Here is a 20,608-nt window from a genome sequence, read left to right as displayed (position 1 = left end):
TTTTTTGGGGGGGGGGGGAGGGGAGGCGTTGTGTCTCTCATCATGCTGTCCCCTGTCCCAAAAGGTAAAAAATACTGTCTCCCTCGGAAAGAATCAAGTAGGTCTCGTGTACCCTGTTTTGAATCCCCTTTACCCAGAGAACCTCAAGATCCGAGGGCATGCCAGATGTAAACGGGCAGTAGAACTGGGGTAACCCAGCGGGGGTTAAGAGCGACCCCCTTCTATAGTTCGTGGTCATCTAGCATGAAGTCAGAGTATGGCAATGCTTTTCTATGGAAATCAGTGGCCATGCATGTCTCCTTGAGAGAGGTGGGCAGGTTTAGTGCACACATGTACAATGCGTACTAGTGCAGTGGACAATGCAGGTCACTGTAAGTGTGTATCGTGTCTACCCCATGACTGTATGGCCCAAATTCACAAAGGTGGTACAAATGAAACCATGGTTTAAACTATGGACAAAAACAATGGAGCGCCAAGTGTCGCACGGAATATTTCGTTACGAAATTGGTCACTTCGTCAACAAAATGACCGTTTCGTTAATGAAATTATCATTTCGTGGACGAAATGTTCATTTAGTTACAAAATGTTGTCATTTTGTTACAAAATAAACATTTCATCGACGAAATGACTGATTTCGTAACGAAATATTCCATGTGACACTTGGCACTCCATGGTTTTTGTCCATGGTTAAAACCATGGTTTCATTTGTGTACCACCTGCGTGAATTCGGGCCCATGAGTTCCCTTGTCTGAGGTAGCCTCCAGAGGTTGTCTAGCATGACATTTACCTCAGACTCGTGCTTTTCCTTTTGTGCCATGTCTGTTTGGAGTCCCAGGTGTCTGTGATAAACACAGCACAACCTCTGGAGGTTGTGAAAGAATGATGTGTTTTGCATAATTTTTCAGATGGATTACTAGACCAAGCTCAGCAGTGTGTCCCAATCTTGAGCAACTCGAGTCCCACATGAAAATTCGCTCACTTTTTTTTTTGTAAAGATCAGTATTTCTATTAAAGAAAATCTCTGTAGTTGTGTCCCTCTTGAGGGTTAGTTTCTTTAGTCATTCTCCATTCCGTTTGTTTTCAGGGAGGGAGAGGTTTCATGGTAATTTGTGCTACAAATTGAAATAAAAAAAATAGTTGTTTTGGATATTATGTCCAGGTGCCCATGTTCTTAAACAAGGACATAGATTTATTCTGCATGATCAATCTTTAATCCAGTCATTTCCACAGGTAAATCAGTCAAATTATAATTTATGCCAGGGTCTCCTTCAGCATCCACTTTTACACAGCACTGGCATCATGCAACGTCCGATAGTAAAGCTTGGCTTGACATGGCCTGTGTACGGGCAAGTTTAATTACCATTAAATGCTTTTTGGTCGGAGGTGCAATTTGTGATGAGAACACATCGTTCTTGGCCTCTTCTCGTATTGATGAGAGATGAAGCCAGTGTTGAAGATAGAGAAGAAAGGAAAACAACAACAACAACAAGAGAGTAATTACCATCAACGACTGGAGGCCATGTGTACTCCTGGGTGATGGGTGTGTGTGTGAGGATATGACTCATGTTTTCTTTATTATATGCCTAAAGCCATAGCAGTCTTTGCTCCCGTAGGGAAAGTTGTGTAACTCAAAGGTTTAGTCTTTATTCAGGCTTTCCCTGTATGATGTGAGCAGAGTGATCATTTCCACCGGCTGTGAACGATACTTGGTTGTCCCCGTTTGTGACTTGACCTCGTTGGGGATCTCTTCTGATGGGGCAGTTGATGTTGTGGGTACTTTCATCCATCAGTCAATATTTTCTATGCAGTGATTTGGTATAGAGTATGAGATTGGGGGTCTGTATTCACAGACTAGTACATGCTCATCATCCAAAGCTCATTGCCTTGATCTTGATTGGCTGTGGTCCTCAAAGTCCCATCTGTGGCCCCACCCCCAATTTATTCGATCTTCACCATTGCTCATTTTCTCTATTTCTGGTATTGGGGTACGGTGGCCCCCAGCTTGATTTGGAGGGGTTGGGAAGCAAACTTTTTTTTCCTCCCATTTAAGCAAGGCTCCTGCTGGAATGGTGCAAATGATCAGATGTTGGGAATGTGTGACCGCCAGCACAACGTCACCCTGTCTGTTGTGTAGTCCCACAAATTACTGGTAATCGGCAGAGTCTATCAGGGATTGGTTAGAAAAGAACATTTATTGCAAGGAAAGGAAATCCCTGTAATTGTTCCTCTGGATTTTCAGTCAGCATACTTGCAGACATTACTGAGGGACATTAAATTAGAAGTGTTTCGGCCACAATATCTCCCACTTGAATGGGTTTTGGTTAAGACTAAGTAGGGAAATAACTCTCTGATGCCACAATTTTTTTTCTTACATTTTCTAAGAACACTAAAGAGAATATTTACACAAAAAATGTGCTTGTTTTGAGCTTTATCTAGTGATTTATACCAAATTGTCTGATTTCTTGCATCATTATGCATGAATTAGCTTAAAGGGATCATACAGTTTTGGTTGAGACATAATTTCAGGTTTCTAACATTTTTGGGTGAGATAATGAGAAACCTCTTATGAAATATGAAAGAGCATGTAATTCTATGAGAAATTCAACGTTTATTTGATGAAAATTGGTTTTGAAATGGCTGAGATATCCAAAAAAGATCGATTCTATAAAGTGTGGGACCCACACTTTATTATGATCGCTTTGTTTTACTTTGTTTTTGGATGTTCCATTCACTCCAAACCCGATTTTCATCAAATAAACTTTGAATTCCTCTTAAAATGGTATGCTCTGTACTATATCATAAGTGTTTTCTTGGTATCTCGCAAAAAGTTAAAAGCCCAATTCTCATCTCCACCAATACTGTACTATCCCTTTAAGTTTCTAATAGCATAAATGATACTTTTTTGAAAAATTTAACCTCATGGTACAATTGTACTTTTGGTTACGTCATTGGCAATGTGTGTACCAATTTTCATCGCGATCACGTGGTCGACGGCCGAGCATAGAACATGGAAGTTACATGAATTCAGGCAAGGAGCCAAGATTCACGAAATTAAAATTGCACACAAAAGTTCTTATCTGTACATTTATGTATTGAATTGTAGTGTCAACTCGCTAAAATTTCATGCCGCAAAAAACAAAAACAAAAACAAACAAAAACAAAGCCATTGGGTCAAGTTCTCACAAATTTCGCACTGAGAATATTTTTGGTTACGAATTACATTATTAGGATTTTAGGCATGGCAGGGAACATATAGTAATACTAATCAGTCCAAATGATATGATATGCTACCAAGGGTCTTATAAGCTCCTCCCATAAAATCATATGTATCCAATGACATATAAATCCAAAACCAAATAATATTGTATAATAGATAATTGTGTCCGCTAGAATATCTGCACCTGTAATGCAATTATACTGATTGTTGAAATTATTGAAAGAGAATGTATAAACCAGATTGGTTTGTTCATAAAGAGTGATGGAATAAGACTGGAAATGAAGTGTGATAAAGCAGAAGTGTTTATTAATAGTGTCTTAGAAGATGCTCTATGATATATAGTGCTGGTTTAAATACAGTTGTAGAAGACACGATCGATTTGTATTCTCTTTACCTTTGGCCATCTTTTGGCTGTTTCAGATCGAGGACTGCATAAGAAATGCCAACATACAGCTGGGCATAGAACTCCACTATGGGACCAGCGAACAGCCGTGAGTAGAGTCACTGAACAAAGTGTTTGTGTGGATGTGTGTTGTGGATTGGAGCCGAAAAGGGAATCAGTTTGTGCAAGAAACTGACTTGATTTCCCAGAGAATGGGTCTTCAAGAAATCTCTTTCCAATGAGAGTATGTACACTATCCCCCCCCCCCCCACACACACACACACTTTGAAATACAAACACACACATACAACTGTATGCCAAGTGTATTCACTGTACAATCACATGCAAACTTGCGAACTCCCTATATGTTAGAAACACTTGCACACTCACATTTAAAAGCACAATTTAACATGGCTTTGAAACACACAAGATATAGTTCACATTTTTCACTCCAGACTGTGCAACCAAAATGCAAGAAATCTACAGTTGTACCAAACCAAGTGCCCAATTTCCCATTAAAGCAAGGTACTTCAGTCACTGTGGATGTGCAGTACAAATAGTGTTGATACTCATTTCTTCATTGCCTAGGCCCGTGGTTCCTGCAGCCTTGGAACTTGTCAGTAGCCGGACGCTGCAGCTGCATCTAGGCCTGCCCACCGGTCTCCACAGCCACATCCCGGTCCTCTTCGACTACTTCCACCTGTCCGCTGTTTCCATGACGATACATGGCACCATCACGAGTCTACATCAAGCCACATTTAGGTGATGCTCAAAGCCAGTCTTTATGTATTTTTTTTTTTGCTTGTCTTTGTTTGTCTAGTAATGCCTGTAACTCATTACATAGTAGAAGTAATATGCGACACTTTGCTAATTAGTACTGCTCTACATGTAATTACAGAATACTATAATCTTATGTAGCCATATTCAGTGACATTGTGATGTTGACTATTTTAAAAACAACTTACATGTAATTATCATTGTAGAGTTCAGCATCTATGTATCTTTCATCTATCTGTCGTATCTATCTATCTATCTATCTATCTATCTATCTATCTATCTATCTATCTGTGTACATCTATCTATCTTCTCTTGTGTGCCAATTTACTTTATATTTGTCTCTTATTTCATCCGTCTATTAACTTACATGTACTTGTCCATCTATCTGTCAAACTGAAGACATTCTGATTGAGCGGAGCTCTCTTTCTTCTTCCTTTCAGAATCTGTTTCCCTATTTATCTATCTAGCCATCTATCTTTCTGTCTATTACATTCAGTGTGAAAAGAGTTTGTTGAAAAGATCCAAGATGCTATTTTTATTTTTTATTTTTTTAATGCAGTGTACCAAGAGCGCCCAAAGCTGGATGGTTAAACAAAATTTCAGGGAGCAACTCTCCAGCCCGCCAGGCCCCCATCCCAACACTGGAATGTGTGCTGTTCGGAAACCAGACACGCCCACCTGTCAGCGCCAATGTGAGTCTCAAGTTACGTTCACACGCAGTTGCCAAACTTGAAGTTTAGGTCGGAAACTTAACTGTCAATGATAAACTCCACTCCCACTCGTGAATTCATGACATGGGTCCACACGCAAACCTAAACTTTAAGATACAACTTACGAGCAAATCCTGCTCGATGATTATACCATAAGTGCAGAGTCTTCGCTATGACCTTATGCCCATACAAAAAAAAAGCATAGCTGGAGGTTGACCCAGAAGCGAACGAGAAGCGAGGGGCGCGCTAACTCACAAGCTCATTGATTATTGTGTCCACACGGAATGAATTTACGAGTGGGGACCCCCCGTGGCTCGCAGATAGAGTGTAAACCCTAAAGTATCTTGTGGTTCTAATCATCGACTAAACGTTAAGATTGCTAACTTTTGAGTGCGTCCACATGGCGCTAAACTACAGGCTAATCATCGAGAGTTAATTTTCGACCTAAACTTAAAGTTTAGGAACAGCGTGTGAACCTACCTTCAGTTTGCAGGCTTTGGATCACACGCCACAAGTACCTGCACACACTGATCCTTGTACAAATATTTGCATTGCTATCACCAGGGAAAATTGCCACATGGTTATTTATCCACGTGTTCATGTCTTATACCAGTAGTCTGTAGATGGACTGGTATAATGAACGCTTTCCTCACAAGATTCTGAAATCCTAATTTTTTTCTGCTTGCCCACCAGCTTGTTTCAGTTATTGAGTCAACGTATGCCTATCATACTGTATCCTCTGTATATAAGCAAGGTGCTACATATTAGTGCTTGCCCGATTGCCCTGGGCAAGTGGAAATCAAAGTCAGATAGGTTTTGGAACAATGAGAAACAAATCTTTTCCCGAATTAACCAGTTGAGGACGGGCTGATTTTGCTACAATACGCATTTCCCATAGACACCTGCCCGAGTATGCTCAGGACTTGTCCTCAACGGGTTAAGCAAGCAAATAGTTTTAGAGCCACCTTTTTTCACTTGTCCCCCTTCAAACCCACTATTAAAGCCAACCATACAGAAGCCCCAAGATGATTGTTTAATGATGCAACAAACATTTATTTTATTTCAACAACTTTCCAACACTTGCATGGAGAAGCCCCAGTGCAATTCAACGCCAAAACTTTAGGCCATATCTTTGCAAATTGGTCATTTTGCAAAGAACAGTCAACGTGCAAAATTCCCCCCCCCCTAAAAAAAAAAAAAAAATACCGCATGCGCCATACTCATATTTTGAAGCAGGAACACACTTCCAAGCCTTTTCTCTCCTGATGCCAGGTTGAAAAGTATACTGTGGCAGCCAGCATACTTGCACATGCCTACCACATATACCGCAGCATCTGCACAACGTTGCTGCGGCTTCGGACAGGCCTCTGTAACAGCTTCAATGAGTTCATCGTGCTACTGCCACCGAATCAACAATTCTGTATGGGTGAGTACGGCATCAAGGACCTTTTGCGCTCCTGTCTTTCTCATCTTAACCCATTGAAGACTATTACTCGGGAAGGTGTCAATGGGAAATGTGTTATAGTGAAATCAGCTCATCTTCAGTGGGTTAACCAACGTGTTCTCCTCCCATCTCTTTTTCCTCTTCTTCCTCTTCCTATGCCACTCACAAGTCTTCCTTTTACTCCTTGTCCCTGTCCTCTACCTCCAAGTGTTTTTTTCATGTTCTCCCTCACCTCCTTTCTCCTCTTCCCCCTTCCTTCCTTCCCCTTCTCCCTCCTATAACCTCCCCCTCCTCCCTGTCATCTACAGTACCTTCAAGTTGTTGTCTTTTTAATCAATCTCCTCCTCCTGCTCTGCCTTTCCTAAAGCCTTCTTTTTTCCCCTGTCTTTGTCCTTACCTTCTTGTTTCCTGTTGTCACCTTCTTATGTTTCCCTGTCTCTTCTTTAAGTTCTCATCCTATTCATTCTCATCTTCTTCCTCATCTCCGTGATCTTCTCCAACCTTTACATTTCTTACTTTACCCTACTTTTCTTTATCATCCAGTCTTCTTCCGTGCCAAGATTTTAAAGTGTCTTTTCTTAGGGTTAGTATTTAGGAATTTAATTGTCACTTTTTTTTTCTTCTTTTTTTTTGTGGGGGGGGGGGGGGGGGGGGGGGGAGCTTCATGGCTCCAGCCCTCACGAGGACCACCATCATTGTTCCTTATAAAACAAATTTTGGCATCTAATGAGACGTACCAGTGGTTTCTTTCCTTGCACTCATGTCATACCACTTTCAGCCACTTTGGGTGTCAGCCTGTTGACCAAAGTAGATTTTATAAATGTGATATAGATCTGTTGTCCAAACCAAAGTGTCTTCCGTCTCGTCAGATTATTGAAAGACAGAAATGATAAAAAGAACAGTAAACTGTCTTGTTAATGTAATAATGCATTTTGCATCAGAGCTTTTATAGTGATAGACATCTTTTGGCCATTAAACTCCACTCTTCAGATGTGACAACGATGTAAAATAAGAAATCAGGTTTTCCTTCTGTGCATTTCAGGTTTTGTTTAAATCTTATAGCATGAGCAGTAGTTGTTCTGCCTTTGTTTACTGATATAAGTTTTCTTCTTTTTTTTTGGTTTCAGAGCCCTTCAATGACAAGGAGAGGTTAGAGGTCATGTGTGAGGTCATAAGGGTAAGTTCCACTTCAGTGCTCTTTTCAAATACAGCTTGTTTATTGTTGTTTTTCATGGGGAAATAAGGTATGAAAATTAAAAAAGAAAGAAAGGAGAAGTAACCATGGGAGACAGTTTTATTTGTTGCGCTGCCACTCAGACAGAGGTCATTTGGTCAAAGGTCATTATAGAGTCAGAAATGACCTGTGGTCACATTTTAAATGCTGCAATGGTTTGTAAATGCAGGCAATCAAACTTTATACCTGAAACTACTGCAAAAGTAGAAATGGTTGCGGCGAGGAAATTGTCACACATGTTGCGCAACATGAAAGTAGCACAAAAATAAGAGTGGGAATATATTTGGAATAAAAACCATGTGAAACTCATTTTACCTATTAACTGAGTTTGGAAAACTCCTACCGAAAATTTCCACCTTTACAGTTAATGGGATCAAAGATATTTTAATGTAAATATGACAGAATTCAATAGCACTCCCTCTGTGACAATGGTGCAGTCTTTACACAGGGGATATTTATTGCTGCCTGGATACCTGTTTCTTGATCATAAGTGTTCTGTCATATGCTAATTTTTTGGTAAGTATGAAAGTAAAAACCTTATCATAGATAAATCAGGTGCTAAATGTGGAACAGTATGTATATTCCTGATTTTTTTTCTTTCGCTATTTTTTGCAAAATGTTGTTTAAGATAAATTCACCTGTTGTCTTTGGTATTACATAGCTTTTTAAAGATAAGCGGTTGGGAAATATCAGCTCACATGTCTCAAAAGATCAGTGTGACTGTTCTTAGTCTCATAGATTTCATACAACAGCAATGGATCAAGTTTGGAGCTTTGTAAACAATGGCTTGTTCAGAGTAAAACTGTGTTTTTGAATGGCCTTCAGGCAAAGTTTGTTTATTTGGGAAAGGAGATGAGTCAAAAATGGGCAATTCATCTTGAGACGCTAACTTTTAAGTTACAATGTAAGCTAACTCTTTTTCTGTGACCTATGCATGAATGGCAGTTTTTTTTCATAATGAAGAACCTGTGAATTGGGTTGTACTTGTATTTCAGTGCAAAAGGTTTTGAAAGGGGCCTTGTCGTTCATGTGTAAATTTTATGTGTCTGGGTCTGAATGGGGACAGAACCTGAACAGCGAAGAGGAGATCGTGGAGGCGGTGAATACCTCCCTCGCCCAGCTCTCCGGGGAGATCTGTCTGGTCTGGACCCAATACATGGAGGTCATCGTGGGCCAGGAGAGGGTGAGGACGCACCTCCGAGACAAGTACCACCAAGCAAGGGTGAGCAGCTGTACCTCATCCCAAGCTGACCTGATTTCTTATAAACCGTGCCCTCCTCCCCCCACCCCCAATTCTCCTACTAGTGAGAAAAGAAGAAAAGTGATGTATGGGGAGATTAGATATTCTGTCATGAGGTCCTGTGGATTCTGTAGTGTGCTTTGAGTGAGGAGTTGGGGGTTCAAACCCTGCAATAATACTACTTTGGTTCATGAGCAAATCACTTAATATGATAATGTACAATGCCTCTCTTTACTCAAGTGTAGAAATGAATAGGTACCTGGTAAGAAGTTGGATGCTGGGTATTGATATTGTCCTATAAAATAGCAATCCTGCCATATAAATTTCTCCACTTCTTTAGTTCTGTAGTGTAATGGAAATATACTGTATATGTGTGTGTTTACATGCAGTATGTATATCTTGTTAATTGACCTTTATTGACAGGGGGCCATTACTCACAGGTTCCACAGTGCATGAATTGCTCAGACTGGAAGCAGAGATTTTGGTTGTTAAGAATGATTATCTGGATTTCTTTGGGAATTTCATGATCTATTTATGGGATATCATGTGATTGTGTGAACATCTACTAGAAGAATTAACCCTGGGAAAGAGCAATTATCGATGAAAGTCTGAAAAACGATGGAGAAGAAAATGAGATATCTGCAATGGTAAGCCAAGTACTGAAAAAGACTGCAGACCACCTAAATGTCGATCATTCAACAACCTTGACATCTTGTTAGCACATAGAACTCTGTAGTGAAACTCTCCTTTGCACAGAGCTCCCCATTTCTTTGTGCATGGAATGTCATTGAAGTAACACCGTTGTCAACATCTACATGGAGATGTTGACTCTGCTTATGATATGTATGCAGGCTTACTGTTTTTTCATATGATGACAAAAAAAAGGGAAAAGTTTGTTTCTCCATGCAAACTAATAGCGAACTCATTTGTGCAAGGAGAAACTCTTTGTTGAAAACATAATGGACAAGGTAGCTGTTGACTTTCCCAGTGACCATGATTATTAGAAGAGAAGATGAGAAGTAATGTGATTTTCCTATAGCGTCTCCACACTTCTATAATGCTAGTTTGTCCTGCACTGTAGTTCAGACACATGTCATTGAGCAGATTTGTTGTGAGACTGTCTGATGGGCCGATTTTCCCTCATGCTGCACATCATTTACAGTGAAACTAAATGATTGTCGAGCAAAAGAGAAAAAAAAAAGAAAAAGAAGAGAGAGAGACACTATTAGAACGGACGAAAGCTATTGTACGTGCACGTGTAAACATTCACACATGAAAGAGAAATACACATCTAATTCTCATTTAGAAAGTGAGAGGGATGGTGAGAATGAGAGAGAGATTTACCTACAGCCATCATGTCATCCCTTTGTTCCTGTGTGTCGCCATGGCAACCGCAAACAGGGATTAGTGCTGGAGACGCAAAACCACCACAGTCCCTGTAGCACTCCCAGTGGGCCACTAATCCGTGGTAGAAGGCAGATTGACAATGGACTTCCTGCTACAGAATGACTTTATTTAACCCTTCAATCACCGGGAGTAATTTTGCTGCAGAATTATCATCTTGCCCTTATGGAATTATTAACTCAGATTTTTTTTTGTTTTCAGACATATTAGAAAGATTAGATGGAACTATTCTAATTCAGTAAGTATGCACAACATTTTTTTTTTTTTGGGGGGGGGGGGAATGCTGATTTGAAACAGAAACTTTGATCATCCAAAATGCATTGCCAAAGTAAGCATCAGTTTTGAATTGAGAGATTTAGAGGCTTTTGATAATTCTGAAACAATGATGAACAATGGTGCCTGAGTGAAATAGGGCTCAAAGGAGGTAGAAGTTACGTTTTGTTCTATAAAAGATCAAAAATGAACAGAAAAGATCAGGATTAAAGAACATGCAGCACTAAACCACAGAAACCTGGATTCTAGAACTAGAAGGTTAGAGAGAGTCAACCTGTTATAAATGGTTCATTTCACTCATTTATTACATTCATTCGTCCATGATAAGAAATACATAGAAAATTAACTTCCACTGGCTAAATAAAAATTAAGAAAAAAATAAATTCATTATAAATTTCTTGCAAGAACATGTCAAATAATGAGGCATATTAAAGAAGAGAAACTGTGCATGTGTTACGCAAATACATGTTTCATACATTAATTTTTTTTTTTTTTAAGTTAAGAGAACAAATTTCCAACTTCTTGACGCTAAAATTGCAGTCAATATGAGAAGCTAGAATCACGAATAAATTAGGAAGTAGGAAACTAGAAAAGAATAGGGCGTGTAATAGAGGAAATTCAAGAGAGGGAACTCGGAAACCAAATGAGACAATAAGGGAGTTCATGGTTAGTGCATGTCTCAATTGACCCCTACACCACAGACTTTGAAATAACATGGACATGTGTTGTGATCAAGAATTCCTTCTTGAAGCATGTCATCTTGTATTATCAATGTTGAGAAAATGCATGGAGAGATTTTGCTAAACAGCGTTGATGAATGACTTACACCTGTACGTTCTAATTTAGTCTGAAACACATACATTGTACTGACATAGTTCAGATTCTCATAGTTGCTCGAGACTTCTTTACGTTTTAAAGTCAGTGGCAAATACAAAGACATTCTGATTTGACTTTTGTTCTGCACGTGCGCAAATCACAACCGTGAACTCCCTTATTGCAGGTAAAGCCATTCATGGTAAGGTATGTGTGTGTACATGGACTGAGGAAGATTGCTCTGGGGAAGAGAAAACTAGTTATCCTGTGACATTGTTATTGATGAGATGAATTGCGTTGGGAATGAAAGAGAACCCGAAGCAATTTGCTTGTGGGCTTTAGAACACAAAGGATAGTACCAGAGTGATTGTTGATGAGTGTTGATGAGTGCACTGAGAAGAAAGATATTTATGGAGACTGTGAGAAAATATTTTAGTCTTGTAGTTTCTTTGTCGTCATTGTTTTTATTCCATTTTATCACCATAGTCCCGTCCCATTATTTTTGGTGCAGGTCCAGCGATTCTCTGAGTCATTCTTCACCCTGGATCACCCCAAGTCTGACTGCCTGGCCTTCTCTGAGCTCAGCTGCTCGGGCTATCCGTCCATCGTCCAGACCCTGCGTGGGTCAGCATATGGTTCCACCCTACCCCCGCTGGCCATCGAATGTTCGGAGCTGGACGGTGATGCCAACTCAGTGCCAGTGGTGTTTGAAGATCGCTATCTGGCAGAGGTCACAAAGAGTCCTGGTAAACTAAATCTCCACTTCCCTTGAGGACCAAGGAATATCAGATTTTCCTTCTGTATCAGAATAGTTTTTGTCTCGCCCACCGGAGGTGAAGGCGAGACTAAGGGATCCAAATGGCGTCCGTCCGCCGTCCGTCGTCCGTCCGTCGTCCGTCGTCCGTCCGTCGTCCGTCGTCCGTCCGTCGTCCGTCCGTCATCCGTCATCCGTCACAAATGTTAAAGTTTACCTGCAAGACTCATGCATAACTTGGCAACTGTTACAGCAATGGCAGCCACACTTGGGTGATAGAAGCACTAGGGGTATCTTCATGTTACGGTGTTGTCGGAGGTCATGTGATGATGTCAAAGGTCATTTGAGGTCATATTAAAGAGTATGTGCAAGACTCTCTTTTCTATGTTAAAGTTTACCTGCAAGACTCTCTTTTGACAAATAACTTCACATAAGTTACTTGGATTACCACGTAACTTGGGTCATAGATGCACTGGGGGTACCTTCATGTTATGGTGCCGTTGGAGGTCACAGGATAAGGTCAAAGGTCATTTGAGGTCATACGTTAAAGTTTACTTGCAAGACTCTCTTATCACACGTAACTCGACACATGTTGCTACAATGGCAATCAAACTTGGGTGATGGTAGATGTCTCTTGGGAAGTTGAAGGTAACCACAAGGTCAAAGGTTACTGACAGGGGTCAACAAACTTTTAGGGCCCAATGTGAAGTTTTTAGGGCGCATTTCGTTTATGGCTCAATAACTTTTGATCCCTTTGTCCGTTTGTGACCAAACTTGGATGGAAGATGTCCCTTGGGGAGGTGAAGGTCGTCACAAGGTCAAAGGTCACAAACAGGGGTCAACAAACTTTTAGGGCCCAATGTTATGTTTTTAGGGCGCGTTTTGATTGTGGCTCATAACTTTTGATCCCTATGTCCGTTTGTGACCAAACTTGGATGGTAGATGTCCCTAGGGGAGTTAAAGGTCATCAAAAGGTCAAAGGTCAAAAAAAGGGGTCAACAAATTTTTAGGGCCCAATGTTAAGTTTTTATGGCGCATTTCAATTATGGCTCATTACTTTTGATCCCTTTGTCCGTTTGTGACCAAACTTGGATGGTAAATGTCCCTTAGGGTGTTGAAGGTCACCACAAGGTCAAAGGTCATAAGCAGGTCAATTAACTTCTGGTAGTTATAAAAATTATTAATTCCTTGTACGCGAATGGGCGAGACACAATTTGGCGATTGCCTTGTTTTATACCTCCGCCACGAAGTGGTGCCGGAGGCATTATGTTTTCAGGTTGTCCGTACGTCCATACGTCTGTCTGTACGTCCGTCCGCATTCGTTTACGCGATAACTGGAGTAATATTGACTGGAATTTTACCAAACTTGGTCCAGGTATAAAGTATGATGGGGCAGTTACTTGATCAGATTTTGGGTGAAATCGGCTAAAGGCCAAAGGTCAAGGTCAAATCATGAAATTGTATCCGTTTATGCGATAACTCAAGACTGGATCAAGCAAATTTCACTAAACTTTGTCCGAGGATGATGTATCATGGAACAATCACTTGATTAGTTTTTGAGTGAAATTGGACAGAGGTCAAAGGTCAAAGATCAAGGTCAAATTCTAAAATTTATCTGTTTACGTGATAACTCAAAACTGGAAGAAGCAACTTTCACCAAACTTGGTCCAAGGATGATGTATGATGAGGCAATTACTTGAAAAGTTTTTAAGTGAAATTGGAAAGAGGTCAAAGGTCAAAAGGTCAATGTCAAATGCTAAAAAGTTGCTATTTCCCCCATATCTATGCAATGCACAAAGGTATTTTCTTGAAACTTAGTGTAGACATGTACTACTGCGTAAAGATTCTTCAGAGAGAGTTTCATGTCACAAGGTCAAAGGTCAAAAGGTCAAAGGTCAGGTGAAATTGTTACAATTTAACTTTTCTCGCAAATGGTTCGATGTATCTTCATGGAACTTGGTACATTTGCATGTACTGACTGGCAGGGATTATCTAGGGAATTCAGGGGTCATGGGTCAATAGTCAGGGGTCAAAGGTCAAGGTCAATCCCTCAAAATTTCACTATTTTCCTCATATACTAATATATGCAATGCTTGCAGGATTATTTTTAAAACTTATACATATATTGCCTAGTGGAGATTCTCTGGGAGATTTCCTGCCAGAACATCAAAGGTCAAAGGTTAAGGGTCAAAGGCCAGGCTAAAGCGCAAAAATATTTTACTGTAATTACAGTTTTTTCTTTATACCTTGAAAATTACTCAATGCATAAACTTATAAAAGGGTTTGTCAAAAGTCGATTGAAAGTAAAAATCCTCAATTCCCCAAATACATGTACCTGCACTCTTAGACAAATATAGCAAACCTAGTTCAAGGAAAGTGAACATTGAAGACATTTCTGACAAACCTGTCATTTCAATAGTTTGCCAGTTATGTGAAACTGTCATCACACATTGTGAAGACATTGTACTATACACCTGTTGGGAGAATGAATGCATTATTTCGGAGGCATACCAGTCGCCATAGCGACATTGCTAGTTTTTTATTATTTTAATTGACTTCTTGATGCCAGTTTCTCTCTCAGAAATGATTTCACTTCTGCGGAGTTCCATCTATAGGAAGGTTGTAGTTGACAGAAGCAGTTCCTTGTGAAAGTTAGTGCTTATTTTAGCAAGCCTATAAGTGCCCAAATTTGTTAAATGTAACCTGCAAAATACTAACCTGTTTTGACTGTCTCAAAATGCAGCAAAGTGTCATGGAAAATCTCAAATGCTACTGGTGATCATGATTATGCCATTATTCCATGAAATATAGCATCTGTAAAATACAGTTAAATGATGGAATGTGAGATAGTGGAGAGTTTGTTTGTGTATGTGTTTCATTGGTATTGGGAGCTTGAAAAGTGCAGACACAAATCATTTGTACTTTTTCTCCCCAGGACGGAGGCTAAACTTGGAGGAAGTTACGCTGAGCCTCAAGAATCTGACCAAGCCCTCATCTCCTTTCAAGAGCATCAAGAGTAGATCTCCATTTGCGGAGAGAAGGACTCACAGAGATTTAGTGACTGATGGCAGAGGTGGAGAGAAGAGTCCGACGGTGAAGAGTAAAGCCAAGAGAGGGATGGTGAAATCCATCAGACACATAAAGCCTGAGTTCTTGCGCAAGACTCTCGGCTCGCCGTCGTCGCGCGGAGGTGCCATACCTCGGGATGTGAAGTGCTATGAGATCAACGAGGGGACTTGTTCTGGTCTGCAGAAGCGATCCTCCTTGAAGGAGGGCGGTAAGGCGACGTCTCCCATGCTGTCTGGAGCCGTCCCCAACTCCATATCAATGCCAATCCTGTCTCCAAGCGTGGGATCTGCTGCTGCAGATCTTGATCTCTTGGCTGAGGGCAGTCTCTATGACACCGTGGGAAACGGATGCTCCGTGAGACCAGTACGGAATGCCATGTCTGCCGAGGACATCCTCAATGGGAAGCTGGGCGAGCAGAGCAATGGAACAAGTTTGAGCAGTATTACGGGCGATGTTCAGGAGGAAGGCAACCCTCTCCTGGATGCTGTCCTGAATCCCGATGGCCCACTGGACGTGCTGACCAGCGAGAGCATCGCCATGCTCGAGGCTGACGACATCGACATCAGTCTTCTGGACCACACGGGGCTCTCGGACGGCAGTGATCAGCGGAGGAGCGTCCGTCTGAGCTTCCTGCAGAGCGGTGATCCCAGCGAGGACCAGATCCTGAACAGCCTCTCCAAGTACCTCCAGAAGCAGATGACCATGTCGGAGGCGAACCTGCAACAGGCTGATGCAGCAGCGCGGCAGAGGGAGAACGAGAATGCCGACTCCTCCCAGCATCAGCAAGAGGAACAAGGTGTGTCTCGTAACCATGGTGAAATGGAAAATGGTATTGAAACGCCAGAGAAGGAGGATGAGGAGTTTGATGACTTAGCGGTGAATGGCATGACGCTTGACAGTGAGGAAGAGGAAAATGCTGCAATAGGTGCAAGTGGAAATGTGCAATTGACAAATGCAATCACAAATGGGGTGCATTCAAACAGGAATAACATGCATATAGGAGGTGTGGGTGAGCAAGGTAATGATGATAGCGATGACAGAACTAAAGATCGATTAGAGGAGGGCATTGGCTCTTGGCCTGCACCCACCTCATCAATGGAGGGAGCCGCGGAACTGACTTTGGATATTGACGTGATCCATACTGATGCGCCCGCGGACGCCACTTCAGAGGGCGAACTCATCGTCAGGCAGCCAAGCCGAGAAAGCGTGGAAGCCCCCGCGGTCATCACGGACATCGAGCCCTGCGGCAAGTCCAAGAAGCCAAAGGGCCAGAAGAGCAAGAAACACGAGCACAAGCCCTCGGGCGGGGTCGGCAACTGCGCCGGCTGCTTCTCCTTCATTCATTCCTCGGCGTCGCCATCAAACTCCTTCACCGAGCCATGCCTGGTGAAACCGGTCCTGCCCCTGGAGTCATCCACCAGTACCTCATCCTCCAGCGTCAATGCCATAGGCCAGAGCAATGGCGCGTCCAGTTCGGGCTCCCAAGACGGCGGCACGGAAGGGGACAACCCCAAACCGACCGACGGACAGAGGTAAACTTCATTAACCCCACACACTATTGATCACTTTCATTTTAGCTGATTGTAGCGTATGAAGTGTATCTCCCTCCACAGACTGCACGTATTGTTTGGTTTTAGGAATTGCATGTGTCTTCAGTGTGGATCAGTTGCCTTCTCCCAACGTACCAATTCTTTGTTTTTCTTTGGAAAGGAGGCAGTCTCCCACAAGATAGCATGTTGGAGAATTTGGATGGGTCCCGATAAAAGGTGGGACCCACCTTTTTTTAGAACCACTTTGTTTTGCTTCGTTTGTGGATATCTCAGCCATTTCAAAACTGATTTTCATGAAATATGTTTGATTCCTCTTAGAATTGTATGCTGTTGGATACTTCATATAAGTGGTTTCTATTATTATCTCACAAAAAGTTCAAATCTTAATCCCCGTCTCAACCAAAACAATACCATCCCTGAAAGAAATATTACAGAAGCTCTGAGATCAAGTGCCTATCTTGCCCGAATGGTGTTCATTTTACTACTGTCTCTCCATCTTCTCGATTGTTGTCAACGAACAACAGCTATGTGCATGCCAGAAACGTGTTCAAGCAGAAGCTGCACTATCCCGGCCGCATGTACTGCGACCTGCCACAGAGGGCGTCCCAGGTACCTTACTTCAGCGTCGCACCTTTGACCCCTCACCCTGAGGATGAGGAGCAGGGCATCGAGGTCCACCTGGTCATATGTGTCCACGGCCTGGACGGTAACCGGGCCGATCTCCGGCTGCTTAGGACGTACCTGGAACTCGGCCTGCCGGGAGAGAAACTGGACTTCCTCATGTCGGAGAGCAACCAGGTCAGTCACCCTTGACCTTAACCCAATTATACTTGGGACTAGTCTTCTATGGGTTAAGGTCAAATGGGTTATATGTGTCACTGTGAAAGAGTTGCTGAATGCAGACAAAACAAATATCTATGATATGGACAATAAATGATTGAAATGAAATGAAATAAATGAATAATTACACAATGTAGATATCTTTCCATTTCTGCTGTCCTTACCAATCGAATCCGTGGTTTGAGGTCAGGAGTGGAAAGTGGGAGGATTTAGGCAGTTGGGGCATCATAGATTGTATTATGGAGAAAACAAAGAGTTTCTTTCCCAGGAAGTTTGAGATTTGTCAGTGCAAAGAGAAGAAAAGGAGTTGTTCTTACAAATCTTAAACTGATATTTTTGGTCCGATCCAGGGCGACACATTCGCTAACTTTGAGACGATGACAGACCGACTGGTCCGTGAGATTGTGTACTACACTGAAGTCTTTCGCATCAAACCCAACAGAGTCAGGTAAGTTTTCCCCTCCTGTGCCTAATGCCTTTACATTTTCTCTGCCATGTCCAAAGCAAAGGCCAATGAACGAAATGAATAAATGTATAGAATGCCTACATTTGTGGTTTTAGCTCTATGTATTCAGAATGTGGGAATGTTTGAAGACATCATGGCTCAGTGGATTAGGCAAGGGACTCTCAATTGTGAGGTCCCTAGTTCAAGTCCTGACAGCAATAGTTGTGGCCCCATCCAAGGCACTTTATTCTCATTGCGTAGTCCGTCAGAGTAGACCATACAAAAGGTCCCATCGTCGATTGCCCATAAACATCCCCCCATTAAACTTTCGTTGCTGTGACTGCAGACTTTACCTTGTTATAATCCATCCCTCGTTGCAGACACAATAGATAATGAGACCAGCTAGATACACTGATGGAAAATCAAGAACAGCTGAATTTGCCTTATTAAAAGGGGTACCTCATTGTAAGCAAGCTCATTATAAAGAGGTTTCCCCATACTTCCTTGGTGGCTACTTTAATAAATCCAACCACATGATCTAGCAAACGATTAGAGTCTAGTTTCTTTTTTCTCCGGTAGCTTCATCGGTCACTCGCTGGGTAACATCATCATCCGGTCAGCCCTGACCAGGCCGGAGCTACAGCCATTCCAGGACAAGCTGCATACATTTCTCTCCCTGTCTGGCCCCCATCTCGGTCAGCTCTACAACAGCAGTACCATCGTGAATACAGGTGAAACAGCCTTCTCTAGTAGAATTCTGTGTTGTATATGGCCGTATAATTGTCATTGTTACCTCTGCCAAGGGGGTTATGTTTTTGTCGGTGTTGGTTTGTTTGTCGGTGTTGGTTTGTTTGTCTGTGTGCAAAATAACTTAAAATGTTGCAAACAGATATGCATGAAACTTACAGAGAATGTTGATAGAGACACAGGAAACAGATTAGTAACTTTTGCTAGTGATCTGGGAACTTTAATGAATTTTTGAAGGATTTTCTATGTTTTGGCAGATAGGGTAAATGAACCTGGAAATTCAAGCTGCACGTATTTGAGGTTTGCATATATGCATACTCAATTTGTTTTGTTTCCAGGCATGTGGCTGATGCAGAAGTGGAAGAAGTCCAACTCTCTCCTCCAGCTGGCACTGAGGGACCACACTGACCTCCGACAAACATTCCTCTACAAACTCAGCAAGGCCCCTGGTGCGTACCACACCCTCTTCCCTCTTCCACTTCTCCCTCACATCGGGAAAAACTGCACCTGCTCATGACAACGGAAACACCTGTTTGTGGGACTGCTCATGAAAAGGATGATGTCCGAAACTTAAAAGTCCTCTCAACACCTGTTTGCGAGACTGCTCATGAAAGTAGCAATGTCCAAAACTAAGATGTCCTCTAAACACCCATTAGCAAGATGCTCACAAAAGTGACAATGTCCAAAGCATAGATCTCCTTTCAGCTCAGGAAAGTGATGATGTCCAAAACTTAGATGCCAACCCCATGTGGTTTGCCCCAGGTGACTAGCAATCATAGTCAGCAAATGGTATCAATCAGACACATTGTGCTTTATGTTTGAATGAATTAATGAATGCCCATTTGCATAAAACCAGAGGAAAAATACATTTTTACCAATTTCTGTGTGAAAGGCAACATCAGAAAGTTCACCTGTTGAACTACCGTGATGGTTTTAGAAAAGTCATTGTGTAACATATTTTTCATGTAGGTACAGCATGTATATGGCAAAGTTTGATATGGAATGAATTCTTCATCTCTGTTATTCTAGTGTGATTTCAACTTCTTTGAAACGTTTTAATTAGTGGAAATTTGTTTTTGTTTGTTTACTTGTAGCCAATATACCAAATACCTTGATGGATTTAATGAATTGCAATTTTGGCGAAGAATATTGTACACATCTGTTACAAGAGCTATTTAGGATTTACACAGTATTATTTATCTTTCTCTGCAGGCCTCACCAACTTTAAGCATGTGGTTTTAGTAGGGTCACTTCAGGACCGATACGTTCCCATCCACTCGGCACGAATAGAACTCTGCCGGGCAGCCCTGAAGGACCGGTCACTCTATGGTGAGTTCATCCTCAGGGCATCATCTTGGTCAAATGTAGGGGTGTTGATATCATATATAGGATTTGACTCTCATGGGTTTTTTTTAGGGAGAGAGGGAATGACAGATATAGATAGTGAGAGAGATTTTTTTGTGTGTGTGCATATGTGTGTGTGTTTTGTCGTGTCAGACTCATTTTGTGCCCTTAAATGTTTGATGAATTGGCCAAGATTGTTGAGCTCCGTAACAAAAGAGCAAACATTAGTCCAATGATGCATTCGGTCTAGTCAAGTGGTTCCGCTCAAATGCAGTTCTTCTTACAGCTTAAAACTGCTCTTTTGTAGGGGCTTGTCACCCTCTGAAGAATGATCAATGAAAGATTATTGAAGAGAATAAGTGTGT

General features: G+C 41.7%; 1 protein-coding gene across 1 annotated transcript in view; it reads left to right on the top strand.

The window, feature by feature from the left end:
* The window catches only part of LOC139718381 (protein FAM135A-like), a 59,271-nt gene that overhangs the window by 36,846 nt on the left and 1,817 nt on the right, over positions 1-20,608 (top strand). The window contains exons 4-16 of the mRNA XM_071629851.1: positions 3,638-3,708; positions 4,188-4,361; positions 4,936-5,068; positions 6,359-6,512; positions 7,658-7,707; positions 8,831-8,986; positions 12,006-12,240; positions 15,184-16,849; positions 17,392-17,665; positions 18,058-18,155; positions 18,732-18,883; positions 19,238-19,348; positions 20,112-20,228. Of these exons, the coding sequence (XP_071485952.1) occupies positions 3,638-3,708; positions 4,188-4,361; positions 4,936-5,068; positions 6,359-6,512; positions 7,658-7,707; positions 8,831-8,986; positions 12,006-12,240; positions 15,184-16,849; positions 17,392-17,665; positions 18,058-18,155; positions 18,732-18,883; positions 19,238-19,348; positions 20,112-20,228 (3,391 nt within the window). The remainder of the gene's footprint in view (positions 1-3,637; positions 3,709-4,187; positions 4,362-4,935; positions 5,069-6,358; positions 6,513-7,657; positions 7,708-8,830; positions 8,987-12,005; positions 12,241-15,183; positions 16,850-17,391; positions 17,666-18,057; positions 18,156-18,731; positions 18,884-19,237; positions 19,349-20,111; positions 20,229-20,608) is intronic.

This window comes from Diadema antillarum, unplaced genomic scaffold (genome assembly GCF_040938485.1).
Source record: "Diadema antillarum isolate AM-2024a unplaced genomic scaffold, OU_Dant_1.0 scf00000093, whole genome shotgun sequence".
Taxonomy (NCBI): domain Eukaryota; kingdom Metazoa; phylum Echinodermata; class Echinoidea; order Diadematoida; family Diadematidae; genus Diadema; species Diadema antillarum.
This window is presented reverse-complemented; position numbering and strand designations above follow the sequence as displayed.